At 40.4% G+C, this 12,418-nt stretch overlaps 1 protein-coding gene across 3 annotated transcripts in view; it reads right to left on the bottom strand.

Annotated features, from left to right (window-relative positions):
• IGHMBP2 (immunoglobulin mu DNA binding protein 2) overlaps window positions 1–12,418 on the bottom strand; it is a 121,147-nt gene that overhangs the window by 38,043 nt on the left and 70,686 nt on the right. For 2 of the 3 annotated variants that reach the window (XM_060261194.1, XM_060261196.1), the window contains one exon: window positions 4,268–4,450. The exons of the other annotated variant lie outside the window; for it this stretch is intronic. In XM_060261194.1, coding sequence (XP_060117177.1) covers window positions 4,268–4,450 — 183 coding nt within the window. The remainder of the gene's footprint in view (window positions 1–4,267; window positions 4,451–12,418) is intronic. 3 annotated transcript variants of the gene reach the window in all.

The raw sequence follows: 12,418 nt of genomic DNA, 5'->3' as shown, positions 1-12,418 counted from the left end.
AAACTAAAGCCAGAAAACATTTGCAAGCATCATCTGGAATAATTTCATTACTTTAGTTTCTTGACAGTGCCATTTAAATAATCTTTTTCCTAGCAAAGACTGCAAGACAGGTCTTAGTCCATTGTTTCCAAAGGAGGAACAGGAATAAACCCAAGGGCTGGGAGCTACTTTAAAGGGACACTATGCAGCTGCAACAGAAGCAGATCAGCTACTGGCATAATCCAGCAATATTAATTACTCTTGGGAAAAAGAAAGATTCCCTATGAACTAAGGGATGCACATAAATATTAACGCTGTCATTGCTACACATATAGGAAATGCTGATTCAATAGCGTGGAAAGGATAATAAAGAAAGGAAGCTACTGCATTGCTATTTATGACCTAGCAAGAGATCCACTCAGCTACTCCTTCCGTCCTCAACAAGTAAAACAAGCCTATTTGTTAATACATTATGATGCACTTTCTCCCCATATGCAGGTAACTGCTCTTCAATTTTCAGCCTGCCTGAAAACTTAACCCCATTTTGTTTTGATTTTTTTCTTTATTAGTATTTTAACAACTGTCTAGGGCTTTTATAAGCAGACTATAGTTGATGCCTAAAGTGTGTATACTGTCCAACATCTTTGCCCAGAGCACATCCAAATATGAAGACTAGAAAGAGAATAGGGGCAAAAAAAATAATAAGCCTACATCTCCTTAGTATTAATGCTGCTGCCACCTCCTTTCATACATAAAGAGACAATTGGATATTGCTTGCTGTGATTACTGCAATTAAGAAGCTAACACATGCAAATAACAGACCTCCTGGGGGAAAAAAGCCTTCACTGTATTCTGACATCACAACTAGTTTGAGCCTGGTTTATTCTCTGGTTCATACAGTCCCTCCCTCCTTGCTTCTCAACTCATGCAAAAAGCCAAAATTTAAGGAAATCTTTGATCTGAGGTCAGGCATTTCAACAAACAGGAGGGTGTCTTTTGACCACACAGCAAGGTTCTAAATCAAGAGTAAATTGTGTTTCCACATCCCAGTTTATGGGCAAGAAACAAACAACAACTGGTTCAAATTCAAATTCCTTTAAGGGCATATCAACAACAATTGGCTTACAGCACCTGAACATAAGAGAAGCCATGTTGGATCAGGCCAATGGCCCATCCAGTCCAACACTCTATGTCACACAGTGGCCAAATACACACACACACACACACACTGTGGCTAATAGCCATTGATGGACCTCTGCTCCATATGAATTTGGGAATCACAACAAACCAAGTTTAGTTTGAAGACCTCCAGACTAGGAACTTATCTACATGCAGGGAAAGGAGAAGGGAGAAACAGGAATTGCATGAGCAGGATAATAAACTAGGCTCATCACAAATTGGCTCAGTTTAGACCTCACTTTGCCATGGTTTATCACAACAATGGTTAGGGATTTAAAATTCCTTAACTATTTATTTGCTTTAGGGCACATCTAATTAAGCAAACAAGGCACAAGAAATCACATGGCTGGGCAAAAGTGTTGATTAGCACAGTATGGCATACCATCTTTGCAACTTCATTTGTGTGGAAAGCCAAGGTCTTCAAGGAGGAAATCAACCATTTAAATATCTCAATTCCCCACACAAGTCAAGTTGCAAAGATGGCATTTTCAAGCTATGCTAATCAAATTCTTTTTCCCAATGATGTAATTTCTTCTGCTCTGTGGAATTTTTTCGGCCTGCTTTTGGGTGCAATCCAGCCAAAATTAAAACATTTTATGCCACTGATTTCAGCAGCTGAGTGTCATAATATGGTGATAACAGAGAAGACATGAAATAATAGTTCAGGGTTAAGAGAGTGCTTCTTGAGCTCCCTGAAACCAGGGGAAATTTATATAGCCTTCAGCTTGGTACTGCATCAGACCCTGACTGCACTGCTAACATCTCCCTTCATTCAAAGCAACAATTCATTTTTATTGTTGACAACTTCTTTTATACTCTTTGGAAAGCATTTCACGGCCATTGCCATCTATACTGTATGTTGAAATTATCTTCTTGGTGATTTAAATTCATGATACAATCTACTAAAAATATTCCCATTAACTCGCTGTCAGTGTTCACTGAATTCAAACTGTTCATTTTTAAAAAAAATCACTACACAGATAAAACCTTCTTTATGGTCCTGTTATACTTTGCACATCAGTGGCGGTAAAGAAAAGTACCCCAAGTATTCTGTCATAATCACAGCTGATGGCAACTTTATACCAATTATTACAAGTTGAAATGGCACACACTGATCAATTTCAGAACAGCGCACAGGCTGGATTCAGATACAAGTGACCCTGGGATGGTTTTGCTGAAGTGAACCTGGGGGGATTCTGGGGCTCCTGAACTCCCTTCCCATAATATGGTTCATTCTGCAAACCTAGCAAGCCATAGTCTGTCATTATGCTACTCTCTTCCCAACAAGTAAGGATTCTAACCCATGATGGAAGTCTTGGAATTCAGATTTGTAAGAAAGTCAGCAAACAACATCTTATGGCTCAGATATAAGAACAAACTGTGGTTTGCCTCAGACCTGGAACTCTTGCACTAACTGCCCACACACAAGAAGAGGAACACATAAGCCCAAGCATCCCCTGTGACTGTTCCCATAGTGCCAAACCATGGTTTGTAATTGCATTTCAACCAAATGGCAGTAAATCATGAAGATTATCACCCTTTTCTAATCTTCTGGTTTTCTATATACTGGACATCTTTTATGTCTTTTGCTTTGCTGCATAATTACTTTTAATAATCTTTACTAAACTGCATAATCGAACAATGTCTCTAGATAGTTGACTCCTTCTGGAAACAACATGGAACAGAACCTTTGAATGGGACAGGAGTGTTATTCTGTGGAGAAAGCATTCTTCACAATAGGCTTTGGTTTAATGGTAGAGATCTGGGATCCTACGTCTGCACTAGGCCTTGCAATGAAATGCCAGGATCCAAAGAATTGTGGAACTAATTCTGGGAGCTCAAGAGGGCTTTACAGTTTTGTCCTGTTTTGGCAAAACAAAAGTCCCTCATCAAACTGTGTTTGAAACTTAGAAGAGATTTAGAAACAATACGTGAGGTTATATAGGGTAACAGATAAAGGTAGTCCCCTGTGCAAACACCAGTCGTTTCCGACTTTGGGGTGATGTTGCTTTCACGTTTTCACGGCTGACTTTTTATGGGGTGGTTTGCCATTGCCTTCCCCAGAGGTTATATGGGGAACAGTTATTCAAAGGGTGGGGGGAAGGGACTGCAGCATACTACAGGAATCTTGTAAGCCTTTAGGTCCCAGACAATCCATGGAGATTGTGTGACCGTTTCAAAAGAGAAGCAAACTCAGTGGAACACAATTGGAGATGTCTGGAAACCGACATCTAAGCACAGAAACATGAATAAACAAACATATATAAGCTGATTTGAGTAAAGATAAATTACACATATTAGTAACTCTTATTAATTAATGATGTTAATTGCAATTTCTCTTTTTCCAGAGCATTAGTTTCCATTAGTTTGAGAATATAATAAAATTCCAGGTTAAGAATGTTAGTTCTAAAATCTTATTTTCATTCCTTCTTTCTGCTGACTCATGTGCAAATCATTAAATGAATGAGACAGATATCAAAGAAGAGGTGCTTTCACCCCTTGCATTTCTACAAAAAAGAGGCATTTTACCAGGAGGATACAGTAATATGAATCACTGATTTCAGTTAAATAAACCCAGCTAGCTGCATTGTGAGCAGGATATGATTCTAAAAAAACAGACTGCTGTGTAAAATATATATTCTTCAAATTGAGTTTTCTCAATCTGTGCAATACTACAAGCATTATGGCTACAATCCAACTCATATTTAAGTGCATTAGAGTCCATTGAAATCAGTGGGCTTAAGTGCACTTAACTGTTTTGGACTGTGTCCTTTGTCTAGCAAATCTTTTCCCTCCTCAAATAGCGCAATGAAATTATGCAAACAGTGCTGCTGTGACTGAAGAATCAGGCCCTCAAGATATACCTAGCTGTTGTATAACTTTATTTTCCCTCTTTAAAAAAAATAACCAAAACAACATAAACATGGGGATTTTCAATCTGTGAGTAGTTCTGGGGAAATCAAAATCAATAGTCACTAAATGAAAAGAACGGACTTCAGCAGCAGGATTACTGCAGACCATGGAAGAAAAACCTGCAAACTCTCCATAAATATTAATTAATGATGCTCTCCCACTAAAAACTTTAAAGAAAAAGGATAGGTTCTCTTACTTCAGTAAACGTTGCGCGACAGAGCGGTGAGCTGAGAGGCGGCCGTCATACATCTCAGTGGAAGCCCAGTGCATTATGGCCTGGTGCATGCGATACTGCACGGTGAGCATCTTCACAACACGATCGCCGTATTTCTGAATCAGACGTTCCATTAAGCTGAGAGAAAGTCCCTTAGCAGCAGCTCTGCACCAGGAGAGTAATTAACAGGGTAAATTCAACAATAAGAAAGACCAGATTCATAAAGGTAACTACAAGGAGGCTATCATGAGTTTCACCCCATGTGCAGTTGTCAGATTGAGAGGACTTTTATAATAAAACAGTGGTTGTCAATCAGTTAGTGAAAACATTGAGCATAATTGGGCTTTTCCACTGTCTGAATGTGCTTTTTTGCCTCAATAACTGACAATGGGACCCTGCTGTGCATACAGTTTTCTGGAGTTTAGTTAGTTCAGTCCAAAACGTCACATACTAGACAAAGCTTCTATATTTTTTTTGGAGGGGGGGCTTTTCTTTCAATTTGAGGATGACAGACAAGGTATACTGGTCAGGGAAACTCTGAATAGTTGGAGCCTCTAAATTACACTATGGTTCCTTCCACACAGCGACCATTCTCTATGCAGCTTTCATTGCCAAAGGTAACAGATAGGCATCTACAGCAACAACAGAGGGTCTACACAGCAGTTTCCACTGCAGTTTCCTTGTGTCAGCTTCCCATTGTCTCCATTCCCTTCTGCCACTGGAGAGCTTTTTAAAAAACTCAGAAATGGACATTTCACTACAATGATATAAAAGATCTAATACTATGATACATGTGCTCAATTCTTGGCTTGCATTTCCAAAGAAGTCGATCTTAAGCCCTTTTAACTGTAGAGTTATAATATGAACCATGCAACTCTTATATCTTAACACTGAAAAAGAGCTCACTCTTTTACAAAAATGAAAACTAGGAATCCAGAGGAGGTATGGCACCACAACAATATGTTAATTGCAGGGGTGGTTTTTAAAGCCTACCCATGGCATGGGAAGAAGAAGAAACACAGCAACCTTGAGGGGTACCGCTAGGAAAATGGTGCTAAAGTGGGCAGGACTTTCAAAATCTTCATTTCTCATCCACAAAACATGCATAAATGCATTTTGGCTGTGATATTTGCAGAAAGACCATAGCAAACCAGGCTTAGGAAATACTGGAGGATAGCAAGAAAAAACACAGCAACAGGACAAAAAGAGGACGATGTCATGTGGATACTGAAAAACAATAACACAGCGTTTCAGCATGAACCTCAAACCAGAACAAAACCTCTGTGTGGAAACAGACCATGTTAATACCTCTCCAACCATGAATTCATGAAATGCCAGATGTAAGATTGCTTGTTCTTTATTCTTAACATTCCTGCACAATCAAGAGCTAGGTACATTAAATCAGATTTTAAAGTAACCATTTGTATATGTCAAGTCACAGTTTCCTTTAGGCAACCAGGTAAGGAAGCAATCAAGAATTAAGTACTTTAAATCAGACTTTTAACCATTTGCATATGACAAATCACAGTCTCCTTCAGGCAACCAAGTAGGGAAACTTTTGCCCTCCTGAAAAGTTCCCAATGGCTAATCTTTCCTATTCTGTGTCTGAATGCCACCTCAGATCTTCCCAATAAAGCATTCCCTTAAAGTTTCCTTGGCTACTGCTTAGGTTTAGTTTTTCTTGGCAGCAGCTCCAGCTTTTTGGAATTCTCTGCTGAAGGATGTGAATATGCATTAGCCTGCTTCCAAAGGATATGCAAGGTTATAATTAGGGATGTACACAAACCGAACCATGGAGCAAAATTCATGATGTTTGCCCTGTTCGTGGCTCAGAAACCAAAATCCTTGATGGGTCCACAGTCATGGACTTCCATGACCTTTTAAGGCTGTTCATGGGGTTTGTGTTGGTTCCTGGCCAGAGCAGAAAGAAGGGATTTAAACCCCTACTTTCTGCTCCACAAAAGCAGCGGAGTGGTTGAGAGTGCTCCCTGCTGCTCAGCTGTTTTGGGCTTTCTTGTGCAGGCCCTTAAAAGTTCAAAGAGACTGCACAAGATAGCTGGAAAACGGAGCCCAAAGTTGAGTGCTGCTTCAAAAGGGGAAGCCCCCATCCATCCATTGCCTGATGATCCAGCAGTGCCTGGGTGTTCACCTACCCTTCCCTGTCACCTGAGGATGCCCCTTGGATGTCCCGTTGGGAACTCACACAGGAAGTCAGTGGAGGAGGAGGAGGCGGCTGGTGGCAGAGAAGGGGCAGCCTGCTGAGACAGTCGGTGGAAGAGATGGCTGTGGCAAGATGCACAGTGGCAGCAGTGGCAATACAATGGCTGGGCCCACCCAAGGAGACCAGGACAGGTACAGTGGCACTGGCAGGGAAGGAGGCCACTCCAGTTTGGGGAAATTTGTGTAGTGGTTAAAGTGTTGGACTATGATCTGGGAAACCCAGGTTTGAATTCCCACTCTGCCATGAAAGCTTGCTGGGTGACTTTTGGCCCATTGTGCACTCTCAACGTAACCTACCTCACTTCTTGTGAGGATAAAATGGAGGAAAAGAGAATGATGAAAGGTGCTTGGGGAGAAATTAGAAGTGGGGATAGATGAATAGCATATCATGGAAAGAAGAGAGCAAATGAAAGAGGAGAAAAGTGTGGGGAAGAGTTAGATACATGTAAGAAAAGATCTCAAAAGGATTTTTTTATTTTGCTATCACAGACTAACAGGGCTGTCTCTTTGTAAAATCTAACTTTGAAGAAGCTGGGTGGAACTAAAGGAAAAAGTGAACCATAGACTGTTGGAGATAATGACCTTGTTAGGAGGCTGCATCCTGGCAATGAGTATATCATGTCCTGGCCAGTCTTGCCTTGCTCCTGGCTTGGTTGATGGGTCTAATAGGATTTAATCAGCAAACAAGTTTCATCAGCGTCCTCATAGACTTTGCTAAAAGGCCCAGTCAGCAGACTCTGGGTGCTTTTTACTGTGCTCTGACTTTCCTGCACCCCAGTGGCTAGAGTCAGAGCTGCTTTAAAATTTTTTTAATGCATTCTGTGATTCCAGCATGACAGTGGTTTCAGGGGCCTTCAAGCTGACTGCAGCCCCCTGAATTTGCCCCATCAGTCCTCCCATATTGGCAGCCCTGCTAATTCATGCTAAATAGTGGGTTGAGAGGAAAGTATCTAGAGCAGCAGAAAGTGAAGAGGTAAGGACAGAATTGGGGTAAGGTCAGCTCCCCTTACCTAAACTCTCCTTTTGATATAAAAGTTAACTGTTCCATCTTCCACTTTATACATGAAAGGGTAAACATGTGAATGAAAAAGTCTGTTTCTGTCACATCTAGGTCAGCCCTAAAACCATGAGACATGGCACTGATGTAGTGAGGATGAGAAAGCCCCCTGGAGCCTGTGCAACTCTGATTATGTGTGGTGCCTCTGGATTGCAGCCAATGTGATTTTTGCCATACCTATTTGTTAATTTCCTTGCAAATCTATTAAATGAAATAAGAAGCAAGTCTACAGTCCGCTCGCACAGTTAAAAGCCTTTTGTTTTAATGCTAGGCAGTAAATGTTCTAAAGTAGTCCTCTTAATGGAATCTTGTAAAACATAGGCAAGACAATAAAGCTTGCCATGGGTCTCATATAAAAGTTCTGTACACATCAACACTGCTATTTCCAGGCTACTGTGCAACTCACTGTAAGGGGCATAAGCAGGGCTTTTTTTCTGGAAATACTGGTGCTAGAACTATCAAGAGGGAAATAAAGGCGAAACACACAGGCGTTCATGACCTTTTAAACATTTTTTGAGAATTTTGTTTCCACAAAGAGGTGCCGGAACTCCATTCCACTGTGTTCCCCCCAGAAAAAAAGCCCTGGGTGTAAGACGATATGGTGAATTAATTATGAAGAGATCTTTCACCTTTTAATAAGATTTGGTATTATTTCTCCTCCAGTTATTGTCAATAACAGCTGATTCTGTGAGGAAAAAGTAAAAAAGCTCTAACTGGTTATTACTTTGATCACTCAGAAAACCCAGTATTTGCATAAGAGTGCAAACTCCAACTGTAGGTTATACATATATAGGTAAACATATTAGCACAGGTGTTCAGTAGATTCTCTGAATGAGTGCAATTCAACCCTGTAGGACCAGAGGCCCAAATTACTTTTCATAAAAAAGAACCAAATATTGGAAAGCCCATAACAGAAGCACATTCAAAAAGAAACAAATGTTCCAAACAGCGCTTGTGGTAGGCAGTCTCTGAGATTTGCTGGATGGAGCAAGGAATCCAGGCAATATCAAGTTTTCAAGGTCCCACTTCCAGAGGAACAGGAAGCTTATAAGGCAGTCTCCTTAACACTTCTCTCACAGACTGTTGAGGAATGTTGCCAGTTACAGTCATCTCTGTCCCTACCCTGTCCTCATGATTACATATTCAGGAAAGTGTGTCAATCTCATCTAAAGGAAGTTTTAAATAGCCTGGGATACCCTTGACATTCAAAACCAATAACCTGTTCCCATTTGTCACAAGTATAATCAATACTCAGATTTCCTATTAATTAATTTCAATTAAAATAGCCATTTTCCCCACTCAGTTGGCGGTGAACATAGTTTATCAAAACTTTAATTATTAATCTCATCTCCAGAGAGTGGAGGGAGGGGTTCTTTTATGGCAAGGTGAGGCACTAACCCCTTTGAGAACCGGTTTGGTGTAGCGGTTAAGAGTGGTGGACTATAATCTGGAGAACCAGGTTTGGTTCACCACGCCTCCAGATGCAGCTGCTGGTGCAACCTTGGATCAATCACAGTTCTCTCAAAGCTGTATCTCAAGAGCAGTTCTTGAAAGAGGTCTCTCAGCCATATCCACCTCACAGGGTGTCAGTTGTGGGGAGAGGAAGGGGAGGAGACTGTAAATCACTCTGAGACTCTGAGTGAGGGGTGGGGTATAAATCCAACTCCTCCTACTCCTCTTCTACAACTCCCCCTACAACAGTCTTAGGATGATCGTGGTTCAAGGGGTGGATCCTGTTGGCATGTATACTGCCACACTGCTTGAGTGCAAGAGCTACCTACTGTTGGAGAAAAACTACTTAGGCTGGGAGATGGTTTCAAACTTTGCTGAGAAGTGTGGGAGGAAACATGCTAAGATGACACACTTTACAATAAGGACATCTGAAAGCCTACATTTATCTGCAAACAGTCCTGAATGAATGTCCTGAAATGATACAAAAATGTGTTCAAAATATATATGAGATAGTGGGAAAGACAGGTGTCCTTCGGTTTGAGTTATTGCAGTTCATTCGAGTCAGGCCAAAAGCAGTAGCAGTGATTGATAAGATCAATTCTCAATTTTCAGCATAATTGAATATATGAGTGTTTTGGAAACAAATGTGACTCTTGGCTTGCTGTAGCACTACAGCCAGCAATCAAAGCCCAGAAACAGCATTATTTTGATGGCTCCACTTACACATTGCAATACTTTCTAGCTAATATGTTTTAAAGCAACAATGCTAGTTCTGAATTTCCTGACCAACTTTAGCGCTCTAGATAATATTTTAAAACAGGCTCTTTCAAAGGACTTGGGAACTTCATTTTCTCTGATGACTGACTTTGCTGCAGAAGAATTAAAGGATTCACATAGGTACAAGGCTAGGTTCTGCATCTCTCTTAAGAGCAACCAATGAGAGCTGATGGAATGTTGAGAGAGAGGGACTTGGAAAAAAGCCATTGAAAAATTATACATATACAGTTGTAGGAATAGGACCTCATTTCAAAAGTAAACTGGAAGTTAAAAGTTGTTATTTATACCTCACTTTCCTCAGTGTTTTGTTCATGTAATAAATAAGTTTTCTTGTTTTAATTAACCCAGTGGGCTGTATGACTAAGGCTGAAGAATCACACACGTATGAAATTTAGTCTCTCTCTCTCTCACACACACACAGAGAGATAGGGATGGGCACAAACAGAACCATGAAGCAAATTCATTATGGATTTTGCCTTGTTCATGACAGATTCACCATCATGAACTTCCACGAACTTTTAGGGTGATTCATACAGTTTGTGGTGGTTTGTGAATGGAGAAGAAAACTCTGAGTCCCTTTAAATCCCAACTTTCTGTTTCCCACAATAGTTGTTAAAACAGCTGAGTGGCAGGGAGGTGCTCCATACCATTCAGCTGTTTTGAGCTATCTTCCACAGTCCCTTTAAACTTTAACAGGACTGCAGAAAACAGCACAAAAAACAGCTGCATGGCGGGGAATTTAAAGGGACTGCACAACACAGTCTGAAAGAGCTGCATGGCAGGGAATGCCTTCTCTCCAAGAAGCTGTATTTTGTGCTGCCTTCTGCACTCCCTTTAAATTTTAGAGATGCTGCACAAGACAGCCTGCAACAGCTGAGAGGTGGGGAGCAAGTTACAAGCTTTTGAATATGACTTGAAGTAAGACATCCTTGAAATCTCCAAGTTAACTGCATTTTCCTGGTTTGTGTCTATTCCTAATTATAAAATATGAATGAATGGTGGAAGTGAGTAATTGGAACAGTTTGAGCCCCAATCCCAATAGCTCTGTGTGACTGAAGGTTTATTATTAAAGGGGGGTGAGCTACCCTGTTTGTGGATGTCTTGGAGAAAGGGAGATAAAAAGGATGGTTTGTAACATCCTGATCTACTGATAACCCTGAATCTGAGAGAGGTTGTTGAGGGTAAGCAGATAAGGGGTGTCACAACGGGTTTCAAGGGAAGAGGGGGAAAAAACACTTTACAGTTTAGATGTAACCACTAACTATAGCTTTGTGTTTAATTTCCCAGCAGCCTGAGAGGAGAGGAGAGCAGACATGGGCTTAAGGCTTCTCAGGTTTATTCATGTATCTACAAGACATGGTTTGTCATTAGGGATGTACATGTGAAAAATATCTATTTTTTTTGCATCAAATTTTGGTAATGGTTTCCATACTGGAATTCCAAATTATTTTGGTCCCCAACACCATTTCAGGATTTGATTCCCCCTCCATTTCTGAAATTTCTGAGGTCCATTGTTCAAATGTCTAATCCCATTGCCTGGGAGAGCTGCCTACCTTCCCCTTTCTTCCTGAAACCAGGAAAACCTATTTAAAAGAGGGAGTCTTAAAATGTTGGCCTTGGATATTCCTGGACATTCCTAGAAATATTTGGGACCCAATTACTGGTATTCTGAGAAACCCAAATATCAGTCTGCACATCCCAACATATATTGGAAATAGCCGAATGCACATCCGTGGTCCCCTCTCATTTGACCTTTTTACTGCACAAACCACCACAGAAATACTACAAATGAGATCTATAATCTATATCATAATGTTCAAGTACTTCTACTTCATACTGTACAGTCGCTGATGATATCCCTGTTTTAAATACAGCTGGGAAAACTTGCCAGTTAACTTGGAGATTTCAAGGATGTCTTACTTCAAGTCATATTCAAAAGCTTGTGCTTGCTTACCAAGGACCCATAAATACAATCTGGCTTCACCACAGAAATATACAACTGAAATAACCACTGTAGGGCTTTGTAAGAGTTATTACTCTTGGCACTATCCCTATGTTGGTAATAAGAAGTTTATGGAGACTGATCCAATCAGCCAGTCAGCAAACTGGAGTTCCAGGAGGGCAGTTGGCCACAATCATCCTTATATATTCAATGTTGAAACCCTTTAACAGACAACATACAACAGCAGAAAGAGAAAATTCATCTGCGCTGAGTAAAGTAGAGAAAGCAATGGTTTTTATAGGGAATATAAAAAATCCAAGGGACTTTTATTGTCACTAAATTCCAGTATGATATTTGTTTTTACTGACCGGGAGAAGAGGATTGTTCTTACATGTAAAGAATAATGAAAAAAAATATAAATCCATATTGAAACCAGGAAGTGAGAAAGATGAATGACACCATATGATGACAAAAGATGACACCATCATGTCTCTGTTACATATTATCCAATGCTTTTTCAATAAGTTAATAGTTTCTTCCTCCTCTATTCTATTTTCACAGTCCTTTGAAATAGGTAAGGCTGAGAATTAGTGACTGGCCCCAAGGTCATTTAATAAGATTTATGGTTGAGGCAGTGTTTGAATTTGGATCTTCTGGTCCTAGTATGACATCCTAACCAATATAT

This window comes from Heteronotia binoei, chromosome 21, assembly GCF_032191835.1.
Source record: "Heteronotia binoei isolate CCM8104 ecotype False Entrance Well chromosome 21, APGP_CSIRO_Hbin_v1, whole genome shotgun sequence".
Classification (NCBI taxonomy): Eukaryota; Metazoa; Chordata; class Lepidosauria; order Squamata; family Gekkonidae; genus Heteronotia; species Heteronotia binoei.
Note: the sequence above shows the minus strand (reverse complement) of the source record. Positions and strands in the feature narration are given on the sequence as shown.